Genomic DNA, 18,260 nt, shown 5'->3' with positions numbered 1-18,260 from the left:
CTTCCAGTTCATAAATAGAATGGATTATATTAACTTTTTTAAAAAAAATTTAAGTTCTGAAAAACTGGACTGCTACGTTTTATCTATGAACAAATGAGTTCACTTGCCTATTTCTCCAATTTAAATGATGCAAGTAATCCCCTTTCCTTTCTTTTCAAGAAAGGTTTCTATATTTTTCTGCCAGACTAAATAGCTGATAGTGTAGTTATGAAAGCCCTTACATACATATATAATGCTTTGTTTTATACAGTATTATCTTCACAGTGACCCTGTGATGTAGGTATTACAAATACTAGTTCTATCTTCCAGATGAAGAAGCTGAAGCTTCTGAAGAAAGGTGAAGTGTCTTGCCCATGTTCCCATAGCTAGCAAGTGTAAGAGCCTGGTTCAGTACCCACAGGTTTCTTGCTTTCAAGCCCAGCATGCTTTCCACTATACCTTAGTGTCTGGTGTTTTGTACAAATGATAGATAGTCTCCATTTTGCATGTACAATGAACTTCAGTACTTCAAGGATCTATAATTTTATTTGTATGTATACTTCCTCCACTGACACATCATATGACAGATCATAACCCTTTTGTAATTTATTAGGTGGTCTTTGAGAATTGCTCTTGTGATTGAAAAATCATCAACATGTGGTAGGGATTAGGACTAGACCTGTGATTTCATTGGTATAGTGAACTCCTAGGTGAGGAAACACTTGATACTACACAAGTTGGTACCTTCTCTTCAATTTAGAGTTGCCTGTAGAGCACTGAGAGATTAAGTGACTTGTCTACCAGGGTCATATAGCCAATACATGTCAGAAGTGAGGACTTGAACCCAGGTTTTCCTGGGTCTGAGTCCAACTTTCTATCTGTTATGCCATTCTGCTTCAGTTAGACAAATAGAATATTAAAACTTTATTTTTCATATTTTCCAAATTTCATGGTATATCATGGTGACCTAGACTTACTTTTTTCAAAGTTAAAATGAAATTTTATTATTATTAATCAATGTGGTTTTAAAAAAATTTTAATTAATTTTTAGTTTTCAACATTCATTTCTGCAAGATTTTGGGTTTAAAATTTTCTCTACATCTCTCCCCTCTCCCTACCCCAAGACAGCCTGCATTCTGGTTACTCCTTCCCCCAATCTGCCCTCCCTTCTATCATCCCCTGCCTTTCTTTTATCCCTTTCCCCTTCTATTTTCCTGTAGGGTAAGATAGATTTCTATACCTCATTGCCTGTGTATCTTATTTCCCATTACGTGTAAAAACAATTTTTAACATTTGTTTTTATTGAGTTCCAAATTCTCTCCCTTCCTCCCTCCTCATCCACCCTCATTGAGAAGGCAAGAGATTCCATATAGGTTAAACATGTGTAGTCATACAAAACATTTCCGTAATAGTCATGTTGTGAAAGACTAACTATATTTCCTTCCATCCTATCCTGCCCCCTGTTTATTCTGTTCTGTCCTTTGACCCTGTCCCTCCTCAAGTGTTTGCTTCTGATTACCCCTTCCCCCATTAGTCAATGTGATTTTAAAAACATACATTTCCTTACCTTATTATCATTCACAAGCTAGCCTAATGCTTTCCAGAAGTTTATACTTTGGTAAGTGTAAACTTACCATTGTGAAAAATTCTCAATAGAAAAGCTTCAACCAAAAAACAGTTTATCTTAGCTTTACAGTTTTCTATGAGTACATCCAACATGAGATTATTATGGTTAATTGATCTCTGTGATAACCATAAATAATTATTAAAAAGAGCCAGACTATAACAAAATGCTCTCTTGTGGCATATCTGAAACAGAAGGCTCCTTTTCCTTAGTTAGATGATGGCAACAGAAAATTACGTAAGAGAAACGAGGGGGTTCATCCATCTTCCATGGATGAACCCATTGGTATCATGACCTTTGCCCCTTCTAAGTCTGTAGTACTTATTCAGTATAGCATTCCTGATTGTCTAGCACACATAGTTTAAATATATAAAGCCCGTTTGATACCAGTCAGTTACTAAACATTTAGTAAGTACCTACCATCTGCTAGGTATTGTGCTAAGCTCTGGGGATAAAAAAGAAGGGCAAAAGATAGTCCTTACCTTTGGAGAGTTCACAGTCTAATAGGGGAGAAAACATGTAAACAACTATGAATGAACTAACTATATATAGGATAAATAGGAAATAAATCAACAGAGGGAAGGCACTAAAATTAAGAGGGATTGAGAAAGCCTTCCTGTAGAAGATGGGATTTTATCTGAGACTTAAAGGAAGCCAGGGAAGTCAGACGGTAGAGGGAGAGTATTCCAGGAATGATCAGTGGCCAGTGAAAACGTCTGAGGAAGGATATGGGAGTGTCCTCATTGGAGAACAGCAAAGAGGCCAGTATCACTGGATTGAAGAGCAGTGGTGGTGGTGGGGGTGGTGTAAGATTTAAGAAGACTGGAAAGTTGGGCGCGTTTGTGTGGAGTTAAGTTATGAAGGGCTTTGAAGTCAAAGAGAGGATTTTGTATTTGATCTTGTTAGGTTCTAGGGAATCACTAGAGTTTTTTGAGTGATATAGTTGGAGGTGACATGGCTGGGCTTTTGGTAAACATTTTGATGGTGAGAGATTTGTGGCAAGCAGACCAATTAGCAGGCTTTTTCAGTAGTCCATTAATGAGGGGATGAGTTCTCCAGGGTGGTGGCAGTATCAGGGGAGAGGAAAAAGTATATTCAAGTGATGTTACTAAGATAAAATTGACAGGCCTTGTCAGTTGATATTGATGGACGAGATAGTGAGTTTAGGATGACACTTAGGTTTCAAGCCTGGTTGCCTAGAAGGATAGTACTGTTCTCAGACAGTAATAGGGAAATTTGGGAGAGGGGAGGATTTGAAGAAGAAAGGTTATGAGTTCAGCTTTGGGCCTATTGAGTTTAATGTATCTACTGGACATCCAGTTTGAGATGTCTAAAAGGCAGTTGGAGCTGCTAGACTGGAGTTCAGCAGAGAGATTAGGGGTGGTTAAGTAGATCTGAAAGTCATCTGCATAGACATGATAATTAAATTCATGGAAGCTGATGAGCTCATCAAGTGAATTAGTATTCAGGGAGAAGAGGCCCAAGGACAGAGTCCTGTGGGATGCTTATGGTGAGTGGGCATGACCTGGATGAAGACAGAACAAATGATTTTAGCACACTGTCCTAGCATAATAGATTTTAGAGCTAAAAGGGTTGTTAATGAGGCCATCAAACTTTATTTCACTTCATCCCTTCACTTCATGGATGAGGAACGTGAGGCACAGAGAGTTTAAGTGATTTGCTCAGAATTACAAAGCTATTAAGTTTTTGATGTAGGACTAGAACTTTAGTCTTTCAAACTCTCCCAAGTCCAGCACTCAGTCCACTAGACTATTTCTAACTGTCCTGTAGTTCAGCATTTTCATTTTTTTTTTTTTTTGGTGAGGCAACTGGGGTTAAGTGACTTGCCCAAGGTCACACAGCTAGTATGTGTCAAGTGTTTGGTCTGAGGCCGGATTTGAACTCGGGTCCTCCTGACTTCAGGGCTGGTGCTCTATCCACTGCGCCACCTAGCTGCCCCTCAGCATTTTCATTTTACAAATGAGAAAATCGATACCCAGAGACCCTAAGTCACAGAGCTTGTTAAAGGCAAAGCCAGATTGATTTCTGAATGTACTTACATACTAGAAGTAAAATAAAGGTTGACATAATCATGCTTCTAATGGTTGTCCTCATTTCTGTTTCTTAGTTTGCCTTTAATTCTACTCATAGTTCATCACTGGAAGTGTTTCAGTCCTTTTAGTCATTGAAAAAGTAAACTCTCTTTTTGGATCTCACTTTTGAAGCCAGAAATATTCTTGTAGCTACCTAAATTCTTAATATTCTCTAGATTTGGCCTAGAGTTTTCCTAAATTGGTTTCTTTCTTTCCTGGACACTTGCTAGAGCTTTTTCTCTTTATATAGTATTTCATGGCTCTTTTCTCCCCCCCCCCAACTTCTATAAGATTTTATTTTTATTTTTCAACATTCATTTCCACAAGATTTTGAGTTCCAAATTTTCTCCCCATCTTGTCCCTCCCCCACCCCAAGATGGTGTGCATTGTAAATACCCCTTCCCCTAATCTGCCTTCCCTTCTATCACCCCCCCCATGCTTTTCCCCTTCTGTTTTCCTGTAGGGTAGGATAGATTTCTATACCCCATTGCCCGTATATCTTATTTCCCAGTTGCATGTAAAAACAATTTTTAACATTTGTTTTTATTTTTATTTTTTTATTTTTTGGGGGGGGCAAGGCAGTTGGGGTTAAGTGACTTGCCCAGGGTCACGCAGCTAGTTGAGTATCATGTGTCTGAGGTCGGATTAGAACTCAGGTCCTCCTGACTCCAGTGCTGGTGCTCTATCCACTGCACCAACCTAGCTGCCCCAACATTTGTTTTTAAAGCTCTCCCATTCTCCCTCCCCACCCATCCTCATTGAGATGGCAAACAACTTGATTCAGGTTATACATGTGTAGTCGTGCAAAACACTTCCATAGTAGTCATGTTGTGAAAAACTAACTATGTTTCCCTTCATCTTATCCCACTCCCTGTTCTGTTCTCTCTTTTGATCCTGTCTCTCCTCAGAAGTGTTTGCTTCCTACTACCCCCTCCCTCAGTCTATCCTCCCTCAGTCTGACCTCCCTTCTATCATCCCCTCCCCTTCTCTTATCCCCTTCCCTCCCATTTTCCAGTAGGGTAACATAATTTCCATACTCAATTGAGTGTGTATGATATTCCCTCCTTAAGCCAAATCTGATGAGAATAAAATTCACTCATTCCCTCTCACTTTCCCCCACTTCTCCTCCACTGTAAAAGCTGTTTCTTGTCTGTTTTATATGAGATAATTTACCCTATTCTACCTCTTCCTTTCTCCTTCTTCCAGTATATTCCTCTCTCACCCTTTAGTTTTATTTTTTAGATATTACCCCTTCATTTTCAACTAATCCTGTGTCATGGCTCTTTTCTAAATCCAAATTTCTCAACTCAAACTCCTTTATAGCTTCTTCCCCCGATCCCCTTCTTTTTACACCTGAAATCCCATTACTCTGTACTCTAGTGACACTGGCCTCTTTGCTGTTTTTCAAACAAAATACTCCATCTCAAGGCTTCTAGGATTTTCACTGGCTGTCCTGACTCAGACTTGGAATGCTCTCCCTCTTTATCTATACCTCCTGGCTTCCTTCAAGTCCCAGCTAAAATCTTACGTTTTATAGGAAGCCTTTTCCAATCTCACTTAATTTTAGTATCTTCTCTCAATTTATCATTTCTTCTTTATCTTGTATATAATTGTTTCTGCATAGTTGCTCCCTTCTCCAGTACCTTTCCTCTCTCTGATTGAAAAGGGTGGAGGATGGACATTGGAGAGCTTCTCCCAGATCTTCCATTCTTTATGGATGGCACTCAGAGAGTTATCAGTCTTTCCCTCCTGGCTGCTTTCCTAGACGTCATCATCTCCAGAAACTCATCTTTCTGCAGGATGAAATCAACCTGTAAACTCTCACCTCCTCTGCACCCGCTGCCCTACAATCCCATTCTTACCCCTAGTTGGAGAGTGTGGGAGGTGGACATTTGGGAGTTCTTCCTTGATTCTCCACTGTTTAAGGAGGGGAGCTCCTCATCTTTTCCTATTCAGATGCTTTCCTGGGCTTCTTCATTTCTAAAAATTCATCATTCTGCAAGATGAAATCAACTCAGAAACTCATACTTCCTTAGATCATTTTCCACCCTGGCTGTAGGACTCCATCATGCCCCCATGCTGGGTAAACTCTCCTTATCCTCCCATCTATTTGGTTCTTTTTATGTGTTGTCTCCCTCATTTGATTGTGAGCTCCCTAGAGGGCAGGGACTGCCTTGTGACTTTCTTTGTAACACCAGTGCTTAGCACAATGCCTGACACATGGCAGGTACTTAATAAATGTTTATTTAAAAAAAAATTTGTATATTTTCTCCCCCATTAGATCTTTTACCTTTCTTTGTATCCCTAGTTCTTGGCACATAGCAAGTAGGTGCCTAGTAAATGCTATTGACTGACTGACTTATAAAGTATTAAAATTTTTTACATCAGATTGCTTTGCCCTTGTTAACTTCAGCTGAGGAGTCCTTTGTACTTTAAGGGACCAAAATCAGGAGTCAAAGAGGGAGGAGTAAGGAATTGGAGGGAGGTTTGTAGAGAGGAAGAACAGATATTAGGCATTTAGGTATTCAAAACCTTTTTGGTTATAGTTTTGTAGATATTAAAAATTTGCTATTTACCCCAGTGGTAGTTTGAGGACTAACATTTAGGTAACTGTCATCTTTTTTTGCTTTAAAGCTAAAGTTTTCCTCATTAATTCTGCTCCTTAGTTTCTATCAAAAAATAACTTCTGTATTCTTTTTACATCATTAACTCCCCTGCCCTCAGAATGACCATCCTGAATTCTAGTTTCTGGATTCTTGGTAACTTTTTATTCTGCAGTTAGTACAAATGTTAGGTGTTAGGTGGTGAGGTGGATAGAGCACTGGACCTGGAGTCAGGAGTCTTCCTGAGTTCAAATCGAGCCTCAGACACTTAATAGCTGTATGTCCCTTGATAAGTCACTTAACCTCTGTCTGCCTCAGTTTTGTCATCTGTAAAATGGGGATAATAATAGCGCCTTCCTCCAGGGGTTATTGTGTAGGTAAAATATTGTTTGTAAACTTTAAAGCACCACCTAATGCTAGGTTGCTATTATAAACAATAGAGATAGAGATGAGAACTGTACTTTGAGTGTATTACCTCTCTCAGGAGGTGAGTAACAAATTTCATCATTGGATTACTACCCTTGCTGGAGAAATCTACCTTGTTTCTTTTAAAAAAATTGTCATATTGATACTTTCAATTCCCTTCTTTGGTGTTCAGGAGAATAGTAAATGCTACTAAGTCTAATCCTGCAGTTAGGTCTCTTTTATTTGACTTTGTGCAGGAAAGCAGTAACAAGTTTAAAAAATGCATTATACAACCTGTTATAAAAATATTCTAAACCCCTTTATTGTTTTTTAGCAGTTGATGTACCATCAGAAAAAGACCTTCACAAAGTCCTTCAGTCATTGGGACCCCAAATTTCCTTTCTTGAAGATTTGACTAAAATGGGAGGAGCAATGCGATCTGTTCTTACCCAGGTTTTGACAAATCAGCAAAACTACAAAGATCTTAGCTCTGGTGAGTTGCAACATCAGAGTAGAATGATGTCATTATAAATATAACAAAATCATATCTTTTCATTTAAAAAAATTGATCATAAGCATGACTAAATGTACAAAAAAAGAACTGTCATTTCTCATTTATGACTTCATGAACTCTTAGTTCTCTTAAGCTCTATATTCATACTAAACATTTAAAATTAGAAATATGTTTGTTTCCCATGTATGTATTTTTACTTCCAGATTCTGGGGGAGAAGATTTTGGGGAAAGGACTTGAAATGAAGAATAAGAAAAAGAAGAGGAATTGTTAAAAGTGATGTTGGAGGGCTTTGGAACTATGAAGAAAGGTATAGATTGAATTTAGGGAGGATAAATTTAGAACTCCTTGAGAATTTGGAGGAGAAGCACCATAGAAACTTAGACTTAGAACTGGAAGAGACTTCAGAACCTTTCAAGTCTAACCACCTTATTTTGCATGCCATGGATGAACAAGTTATTTTATAAGAAAACTTAGGTCTGGAGAGGTTGACTTGCCCAAGATCACATAGGTAGTAAGTTGCAGAGGTAGAACCTGAACCCACATCTTCTGACTACAGTGCCAGTCTTCTTTCCACTGTGTCACAAAAGACTTGAAGTGAAGGAGTTGAAGGAAGATAGTTTGTAAGATAATGTGTTAAAACAAGGTAAGAAGCTAATGAAAGGAAGAAAGAAAATTAGGCTTTGCTCTCAAGTTATTAAGGTTCAAAGTACTTGGGAGCAGTAACAATTCTGGATTTGAAGACTTCCCAAGAAGTTTGTGATAGCAGTTTTCATGAGGAGCTATTAGCAAGGAACACAAAAACTGAGTCTTTCATTTTTCTGGAAGTATGGAGAGCATGAAGAATTTTGCAGTGACCTGCATTGAGTATGTGTGCAGTGTTCATATTTTCACCACAGCCAAGTGAATATGCTTATACTGAATGTTGGTCTCCCTCCTTGAAGATAAGATAAAAGATGTGAGAAATGCTTCTCTACTCTCCAGATTATTTGAGTAAATGAAAAATTGCTTTAAAAAATGGAAGAAGGGCTTTAATATTAAAAGAAAAAAGAAAAGTTTCTAAGTAGGCAGAAGTGGACTCTTGACCTATGTCAGAGGTTGGAAGCCAGAAGAATGTCACAAAGGAAAAGGAATTGAGAGCCACTGAATATTAGGCCCTTGTTTAAGAGAAGAGAATATTAGGCCCTTGTTTAAGAGAAGAGAATTAGACACTCTGAGGATGAAGTGGTCATTTGTATTCCAGGGAATGTTAATTTCGGTCCACAGGTACTGTGAGTGAGAGATCTTACCCTGAAGGTCAGAAGAAGAAGAAATTAGTGGTTGTTAATGACTGACTGCTGAGAAATATGAGATATCAGGTCAATTAATAGTTAACAACAGTATAGAAATTTGCTGTCTTCCTAGGAGAAATTCTCATGACCTGATGACTGCCACCAGTTTCTAGTTGCTCATATGGGCAAAATGATACCGTGTGAAGGAATCTACAGTTCATTGGCATAAGTCATTCTTAAATTTTGAACAGGAAACTGAAGATGTCATGGGAGTAGGTGGTGTTTTCATTACTACTGCTTGCTAAGTAAAGAGACGAAAGGGAGAGGAAGATGTGTTAAATGAACAGCTATTTAAGAAGATATCTAAGAATGAGCTTTCGATTTCTGTACCATAGCTTAAAGTACAGGAATGAAAGGTCCTGGCCAGGGAAGGAGTGCACATAACAAGGACTGGTAAGAATATATTTGAGTAGAGCTTTGCAAATCTAATCAAAAAGACTTTAAACAAAAAAGGAAAGGTGGGTGGTGAGGAATCAGAAGAAAACTTCCTATGTATATCCACTGAGCTGGATATTGTACAGAATACCTACAGTGTAGAGTGAATAATGGAATAATAGAATAAGATGCCCAGAAGCATATAGGAAACAAAAGTCTAAGAAAGGAATATGGAATAAAACACAGCCTTAAGAGATCTATATATAAGTGAACAAAGTATAGGTAACAATCAAGATTTAATAGAAATCATAATATAGAGGCACACATTTGATCACTATGGTATCACTGAGATTTAATGAGATGATTGTAATATGAATTTAGAAGGTTATACCTTATCAAAAGGAACAGAATAGGTAAAAGTGTGGATAGGTTAGTATTATATTGTAGGAAGATATACTCATGTGAGGAAATCTGGGAACCGTAGTGGGGTAAAACTTCATAGAGAGTGTTTGGGTGGAATCAGTGAAAGCAGAAATAGAAATGACAGTGTTATTGAAATATACTTCAGGGCACCTGGACAGAAAGGAGAAGTAGATGAAGAGGTTGGGAAGCAGATCACAGGCCTAGAACAGAGGCATGATATAGGAATGCTGGAGGGCAGTGCAAATATCCAGGCATTTGCTGGAAATCTTCCTTGGCCACAAACAGCGCAGAATGCCCAAATGACCATCAGAGTGGCAAGTTAGACATTCTTTGACATCTCAAGGGCATACATGTCTAGAAACATAGTTCAGTGATAGTTGTTATGAAGTCTCAGTGATATCCATGAGATTAAAGGAGGTACTAGTCCTAAGCAAAACAAACTCTTAAGAATGTACAAAAAATTTTATAGGTCTTTTTGAGGTCTTAAAGAATGGGAACCTGAGGGGGCTCCTGTAAATTGGGGAATGGATGAACAAGTCATGGTTTATAAATATGATTGAACACTGTTGTGCCATAAGAAGTGATGAAATGGAAGTTTCAGAGAAACCAAAGAACGCTTGTATGAACTGATGGAAAGTGAAATGAAAACAGTTTATACAATGACAACAATATGGTAAAGAGAAACAACTTTGAAAGGCTTAGGAATTCTGGTCAATGTAATGACCAACCATAATTCCAGAGGATTGTACTGATGATGAAACATGCTACCCATGGCCTGATAACAAGGTGAAGGATTCAGTGTAGTATTGAGACACTTCTTTTTTTTTTTTTGGCATGACCAATGTGGAAATTTGTTTTGCTAGATGATATGTGTTTGTAACTGGAGTTGTGTTTTTCTTTTATTGTTAATTGGAAGGTAGGAGGTTGGAACAGGAGGATGAGAAGGTAGATTTTTGCTGATTGAAAAAAAATAAAATTACAAAAGAAATCAAACTGATCAAATAATACATTAGAAACAAATTTAGGTCAGAAATTAGAGTTCTATTTTAATTTCTTTTTTTAAATTAAATTTATTTTTAATTTTCAACATTCACTTTTATAAGATTTTGAGTTTTAAATTTTTTATTTTTCCCTTCCCTTCCACAAGATGCCACACAATCTGATATAGGCTGTACATGTACAATCATATTAAACATATTTCCACATTAGTCATGTTGTGAAAGAAGAATCAGAACAAACGGGGAAAACCTCAAGGAAGAAAAAACAAAAAACAAAAAAAACAAAAAAAGAAAATGGCATGTTTCGATCTGTGTTCAGATTCTGGATGTGGAGAGCATTTTCCATCATGAGTCTGTGGAATTGACTTAGATCATTGCATTGCTGAGAAGAGCCAAATCTATCAAGGTCAGTCATCTCACAGTGTTGCTGTTACTGTGTACAATGATTCTGTTCAGCATCAGTTCATCAAGTCAGAAATTACAGTTCTAAATGCTCAAAAGTGAATGCTCAGTGCAAAATTAAGAAACTTAGTAGACTAGGAAAAAGTGAATTAATGGTGAAGAATTTCTCTAAAGAAGTGAGAGATTAATAGATTTAGAACACAAAAATACTGAAATTGAAGAAAATCTGGCCGATGACAAACAAATGGCAACAATATTAAAAAATACATGAATTCTATAGAAACTACAGCAACTGACCTTGAAGATGGAATACACAGAGATTATTTCAGGAGTCATCCTGATCTGTATCTGACCCGTGTACCCAGATAGCTCTGGAGGAGAAAGTGAGGCTGGTGACGTTTCACAGTCCTCCCTCACTTAAATTCAATTCACTTGCAAGTCATGGCATCATCTTCCTGAAGAATGTGACCTATCAAGGAATCTTCATACCACAGTACAAGAAATAAAAGAAAGTTTTCCAGAATTTCTGATTGTGGTTAATAGAATCATCAAATGACAAATCCATAGATTACAAACCTCAGGAGATAATAGTAATTAAATTAACAGTTCCAATGAAAACAAATTTTGCAAGCCGCGAGGAGAAAGACTTTCAAATATAAAAGAAATGAAGTTTGAATGACATAGTATCATCTTGCAGTTACAAGAAATAAGAGGAGGGGCAACTAGGTGGCGCACTGGATAGAGCACTGGCCCTGAAGTCAGGAGGACCTGAGTTCAAATGCGGCCTCAGACTAAACACTTGACACTTACTAGCTGTGTGACCCTGGGCAAGTCACTTAACCCCAATTGCCTAAAAACAAACAAACAAAAAAACCGAAAAACCAAAAACAATAACAAAAAAAAGAAATGAGAAGGTAATGGAATAGTATATTCCAAAAGGCAGTGGAACTCAAGCTGCAGTATTAAGTGACATATCCTGCATATTTTAGCCTAATTAATTATCAGTGAAAAAAAACCATGAATATTCAACCCAAAACAGAGCAGCTAATACTTTCTAAACCTATCCTAATGAAAATTTTATCCCTTGCAAGATGAGGCAACCAATGAAGAGAACTGTTCTGTATCTGATGCTTGCCAATATGGAGCATTTGATATCTGGGATGGAAGTGAAAGGAATGTTGGATGCAGTTGGCCACTCTATCTTAGAATTTATGATCAAAATAGGAAAAGTGTGAGTAAATAGACATGCAGCCTGGATCTTGGGACAGAAGAGGAACCTGAAAAGTTTTAGGAGAAAGAGCAAGTGGAATCTTATGGACTTAAATTTTATCGGGGAAGTCAGCCCAAGAAATTGATGGCAAGTCTTTGAGAATGAATTTCTTAAGACAGAGCAAATTCTGATGAGGTGGCAAAAGGGGAGTTTTCTAAAGACATCAATGTAGGTAGATACACAGGGAATGCAGCAACAATTTAGAAAGGTTTTGTTTTTTTTTTGCTTTTTGGTGAGGCAGTCAGGGTTAAGTGACTTGCCCAAGGTCACACAGCTAGTGTCAAGTGTCTGAAGCCGGATTTGAGCTGAGGTCCTTCTGACTCCAAGGCTGGAACTCTATCCACTAGCTGCTCCTGGAAAGTTTAAAAGAATCAAAACAACATACACAGAAGATGTCATCCAGGGCAGCCAATGAAAGATGAATACAAAAGTGTTATACAGGGCAGCCAATGAAAGATGAATACAAAAGTGTTATATAGGCCTACAATAATAGTGGCAGGAATGCTAAATCTCAGAATGACCTGAAGTTTCAAGGAAAGCCAAGTATACACAACAGGGTTTTTATAAGATGTTTTTAGGGAAAAGATAGAGAAAGTATAAAGAACTGCTGCTCAGGGTGGGTTGGATGATAAGTGATGATGAAAAGCACGCAGAGCTGCCCAATTATTGCTGTATTTTTATTTTGTCTGCAAAGGAAAATGATCTTTGGACTGAAGATGATAGAATAAAAATAATTAATAGGGAGTTGATGTCTCCGAATAAGAAATTAGAGAATTCCAAGTTACCCCTGTTGAGTTTGTTACCTAGACCAGATGAACTACATCTGTGCATACTGAAGCATAAATGCAATTGCCTTGCTGGTCTCATTGAACTTCGAAAGATCATGGAAAAATGAGAGAGGCATAACAGGATTGGGTAAATGTCCTGATTTTCAAAAGAAAAGGGAAGACAATGAAATTAGCATATTTTATACACCAATGAACTTGAATTTAGTTCCTAGTAAAATTATATACTGTATAATTAAAGGGTAGCTTTGTTAGTGCACATCAAAAAGTAGTAGAGAACACAGCCATATCATTGACTTTATTGAAAACAAGCCGTGCCATCCTCATTATATTTTTTAACAGCATTACCAGCATTTAAACTCATTAAAAGTAAATTTCACAGTTAGATAACAGGTTATATGAAAAATATCTGGGGAGTTTTCATAGATTTTAAATTCATGAGTGAGCAGTATAATATAGCTGCCAAAGATACTAAAGTGATGTTAGATTACATAATAGAGGCATGCTTCTATGCGTAAGAAAATGATAGTCTGACTACTCTGCCTTGGTTAGAGAGTATCTGTAGTATTATGTTTTAGTATTAGTGAAGTTCTGAGCACCACATTTTAGGAAGGACATTGATAAGCTCAGAAGTGTACAAAGAAGGGCAACCAGCATGGTGAAGGGTCTTGAGATCATTCCATATGAATAATGGTTAAAAGAGATACTATGTTTCAGTGCGTAATCATCACCACAGCATAATCTTTACGTCCTGGTTTTTTTTTTCCAGTCTAAAAATTGGTTTATACCTTTCATCACATAATTGACACATGGCATAATTCTATTCATCATGCCGCTTAGAAGGTAAACAGAGCAGCAATGTATTCATCAGTGGCATATGGATACGCATTTATTTCTCGCTCATTGCCAACTGGGAGCTTAGAATCCTCAGCCCTAGAATTTTCAGTGTATTTCCGAAAACCGACTTGACTTGGGTGGTTTGTTTAGAGTGCCGCAGTACTGACTGTATTGTCACTCAACTCAATGAAGAGCCATAGGCACAAGGGGAGTGGGTGGGCAGGTGAAGTTGCCATGAGTAAGTCATGTGATATGGCAAGACTTGCATCTTCCCGCTAGCCAAACTGTATAGTTCATCTGCTAGTGATCCGTTAACATTTGAAGCATTTCTTTCTGATTATGGGTAATATAAAGACTATTCTGTGGGCTTCAAGCTGAAAGTGATTGTGTTCACTGAGCAGCATGGAAACAGAGCTATGGAAAGACAGTTTTCCGTGAGTGAAAAGTTGGTGTGAGACTGGCAGAAACTGAAAGACAAGCTAAAAAACACAAACCTTTCTAGATGCACATTTAGGGGTCCTAAAACAGGCAAGTTTTGATAAATTGATGAAGTGTTTATGTCATAAGACTGGCACAATTTCTTAAAAAGCTTCACATAATGGTCGCCCTCCACTTTTTTGCAAAAAAAATTTGGCATAAAATTTGTGATGATTTTGCATGCAGTGAAATACATTAAGAATTTGGGGGTGGGGGGAATTGATAGTTGTCTTTAAATACTTGAAGTGCTGTCATATGGAAGAGTAGTTAGTCTTGTTTCCCTTGACTCCAGAGGTCAGAACTAGGAGCAATAATAGGTGGAAGTTGTGAAGAGACAGACTGAAATCTGTAATAAGAAAAAGCTTCCTGACAAGTAGATCTGTTGCAGAGCTCCTCAGGAGGCAGATGTTTCCCTCCCATTTGAGTTCTTCAAGCAAATTCAGGATGTCCTCTTGTCAGCTGTTGTGCGGGAGAGTTTTTTTCAGGTACTGCTTAGACTAGCTGGCCTCTGAGGTCTTATCCAACTGAAATTCTGAGTTTGTATTTAACTTTCTCTTTTAGGAATGAACTTTAGTGTTTTATCTCATTTGATCACCCCCCCCCAATAAGATTTTAATATAACCAGCAAACACTTCAGTGATTATAAGAATATGCATACAAATATTTTGAAAGCCTTTTAGTTTCTTAAGCAGCTTATATTCAATAAACCAAGAGAAACGTTTTGAAAAGTTGTAAACCTGAACTTATTCTTTTGGTGCCAAAATTTGTAGGTATATCACATTATTTAGAAGGTTTAGCCTCACAAATTACATATGCACCCTAGTTAAAAATCATTCTTTAGTATGCCCATCTTTTTATAAATTAGCAACCACTGATAATAAAACAAGTAAGCTTAATCATAATATTTACTTTTAGTATATTGGTAACTTGCTTACTTAAATTTGAAAAGATTTTTATCTAATCATCTTTATTTTATAGCCTTTTTCACTTAGGACCATAGAATTGTTGGCTTTTAGAGGAAGTGTGGTATGTTGGAAAGGGGGTTAGTCTTAAAGTCAAAGAGTCTTGAGTTTGAATATCATCTCTAACATTTACTAGCTATGTGACCATGGATAATTTATTTAACTTTTCTGGAGATAATTGTTACTTGCAGTCATTGGACTGTTGTGAAGAGTAAATGATACAAAAATCTATAAATGGCAGTTACTATTATTTATTGTCATTTTTCGTGTTACTGGGCAGAAAGCCTTGGAGATGATACAGCTAACCCCCTCTCATTTTACAGATAAGGAAACTAAAGTCCAGAGAGGTAAAATGATTTTAGAATTAGCCAGGAACTAATCATTCTGCCCATTTTTTGTAAAATAGAAAAAAATTTTACCCACAAATATCTTTGTTAGGGCATAATTAGCCAAGTGGTTGGCATAAGACCCAAAACTATTGTTGAGAAAGGTACGAGGCTATTTGAGAAGTCATTTCTTCTCACAGGAGTGTGATAATGGAGACAAGAGGTTCTTAGCTCTTTTGAAACTAATTTTTGGTAGAACTGAGCTTTTAGGCATTAATATAAAGCCTTTTACTTAATTTCTTTTTGCTTGGATGTTTTTAACTCTTTTAAAAAATATTTAAAAATAGACATTTTTTATAACTTAACAAGTGCTTATTGATTGGTTGTGCAGCTTTTTATAAATGGAACAGTTTTTTGAAAATTTTATTGGGTGTCTCATTTGAAGCTTCCTATAAATCTGCATTATGGCTTTCTTTTTATAATCTTCTGATCACTACTGTTGATATTTTTTTTTTATTTTCCATAGTAGATGTGAGCAGGGTCTGATTGTTTTATATGAATCTTAATATGATTAAAATTCAGTTATTGGTATCAGTGGCCAGTTAATACTACTTAAGTTTAGGTTAATACTAATCTCATAATCTAAAAAAAATTACTGACATTTTGGCTTGAGTAAACGTTTGATTCCTCCAGAATAATTTCCTCTTTTTGGCTCTGAGCCCATACTTTGTTTCGCTCAGAACCCAGCTGTATAACCATTGGGGGAAAAGGCCTACGTTCAGGTATTTATTCTATTCAGAAGTTTATTTAGTGCATTTATTAAGTTTATTAATACAGTTATCACAGAGATCATGGTTTTATTTTCCTTTCATTGAACTTTATTTGATTTCTTTTTTTTCCTTCAGTCACTATTTCCCCTGTTCTCTGCAATCTGTCTGTTCATTGATAATGAACTTTGTTCTTTTAAAAAAATTTATTTCTTATAATTAAAAAATATAAGCTATGCCAAACTTTTTAATGGGTGCTTGGATTTATTTTATTTTAACTGGTATTCTTATAAGAATAATTTTCTTAAATAATTCTTTGAAAATTATGATTATGATTATGATTATTTTTGTTTACCCACTTTCCTAATTCCTTTTTGTTCCCCCTCATTGAGAAGACAAACAATTTGATATAGATCATATATGTGCAGTCATGCAAAACATTTCCATATTAACCATGTTGCAAAGGAAAACACAGACAAAAAAACCCCAAGAATAATAAAGAAAGTAAAAAAGTATGCTTCAATCTGCATTCAGACTCCATTAGTTCTTTCTCTGGAGGTAGATAGCATTTTTCATGATAAGCATTTTTCATGATAAGTCCTTTGGAATAGTTTTGGATCATTGTATTGCTGAGAATAACTAAGTCATTCACACTTGATCATTGTAAAATATTGCTGTTACTGTGTGCAGCGTTTTTCTGGTTCTGCTCATTTCACTTTGCTTCAGTTCCTGTAAGTCTTCCCAGATTTTTCTGTTAGTATCCTGCTTGTCATTTCTTTTTTTTTTCTATATACAATGTTCTCTTTATTCTGTTCATCTTCCATTTTTAAAAAAATTAATTTATTTTTAGTTTTCAGCATTCACTTTTGTGACCTTTTGAGTTTTAAATTTTCTCCCCCTCCTCTCCACCTCCCTCCTCAAGATGGCATGCAATCTGTTATAGGCTCTACCTATACATTCCTATTGAACATATTTTCGCGTTAGTCATGTTGTAAGGGAGAATTAGAACCAATAGGAGGAACAAAAAGAAAGAGGAAACAAGACAAAACAGAAGGAAAAAAAAAGAGCAAATAATATACTTCAATCTGTATTCAAACGCCATAGTTCTTTCTTTGGATGTGGATAACATTTTTCATCATGAGACTTTTGAAGATGTCTTAGATCCTTATATTGCAGAGAAGGGCTAAGTCTATCAAAATTAGTCATTGAACAACATGGTTGTTACTTTGTACAACGTTCTCCTGGTTCTGCTTGCTTCACTCAGCATCAGTCCTCCGTACAAGTCTTTCCAGGTTTTTCTGAAGGCTTCTTGCTCATCATTTCTTATAGCACAATAGTATTCCATTACATTAATATACCACAGCTTGTTCAGCCATTCCGCAGTTGATGGGCATCCTTTCAATTTCCAATTTTTTGCCACCACAAAAAGAGCTGCTATAAATATTTTTGTACATGTGGGTCCTTTTTCCATTTTTATGATCTCTTTGGGATACAGCCCTAGAAGTGGTATTGCTGGGTCAAAGGGTATGCACCTTTTTTATAGCCCTGTAAGCATAGTTCCAAATTGCTCCCCAGAATGGTTAGATCAGTTCACAACTCCACCAACAATGCATTAGTGTCCCAGTTTCCCCATATCTTCTCCAACATTTATAATTTTCCTGTTTTTCATGTTAACCAATCTGATGGGTGTGATGTGGTACCTTAGAGTTGTTTTGATTTGCATTTTGCTAATCAATAGTGATTTAGAGCATTTTTTGGTATGACTACAGATAGTTTTAATTTCTTCATCTGAAAACTGCCTGTTCACATCCTTTGACTGTTTATCAATTGGGGAATGACTTATATTCTTACAAATTTGACTTAATTCTTTATATATTTTAGAAATGAGGCCCTTATCAGAGACACTGGTTGTAAAAATTCCTTCCCAGTTTTCTGCTTTCCTCCTCATCTTGTTTGCATTGGCTTTGTGCAAAAACTTTACAATTTAATGTAATCACAATTATCCATTTTGCATTTCATAATGTTTTCTGTCTCTTGTTTGGTCATAAATTCTTCTGTTCTCCTTATAGCTGACAGGTAAACTATTCCTTG

The 18,260-nt window shown here is 36.6% G+C and overlaps 1 protein-coding gene across 3 annotated transcripts in view; it reads left to right on the top strand.

Annotated features, from left to right (window-relative positions):
• Nucleotides 1–18,260, top strand: part of UBR3 (ubiquitin protein ligase E3 component n-recognin 3) — a 309,463-nt gene that overhangs the window by 39,411 nt on the left and 251,792 nt on the right. For 2 of the 3 annotated variants that reach the window (XM_027865977.1, XM_027865975.1), the window contains exon 3: nucleotides 7,039–7,197. In XM_027865977.1, coding sequence (XP_027721778.1) covers nucleotides 7,039–7,197 — 159 coding nt within the window. The remainder of the gene's footprint in view (nucleotides 1–7,038; nucleotides 7,198–18,260) is intronic. The other variant, XM_027865976.1, reaches the window with a different exon arrangement.

Source organism: Vombatus ursinus, unplaced genomic scaffold (genome assembly GCF_900497805.2).
Source record: "Vombatus ursinus unplaced genomic scaffold, bare-nosed wombat genome assembly UNPS02014779.1, whole genome shotgun sequence".
Taxonomy (NCBI): Eukaryota; Metazoa; Chordata; class Mammalia; order Diprotodontia; family Vombatidae; genus Vombatus; species Vombatus ursinus.
This window is presented reverse-complemented; position numbering and strand designations above follow the sequence as displayed.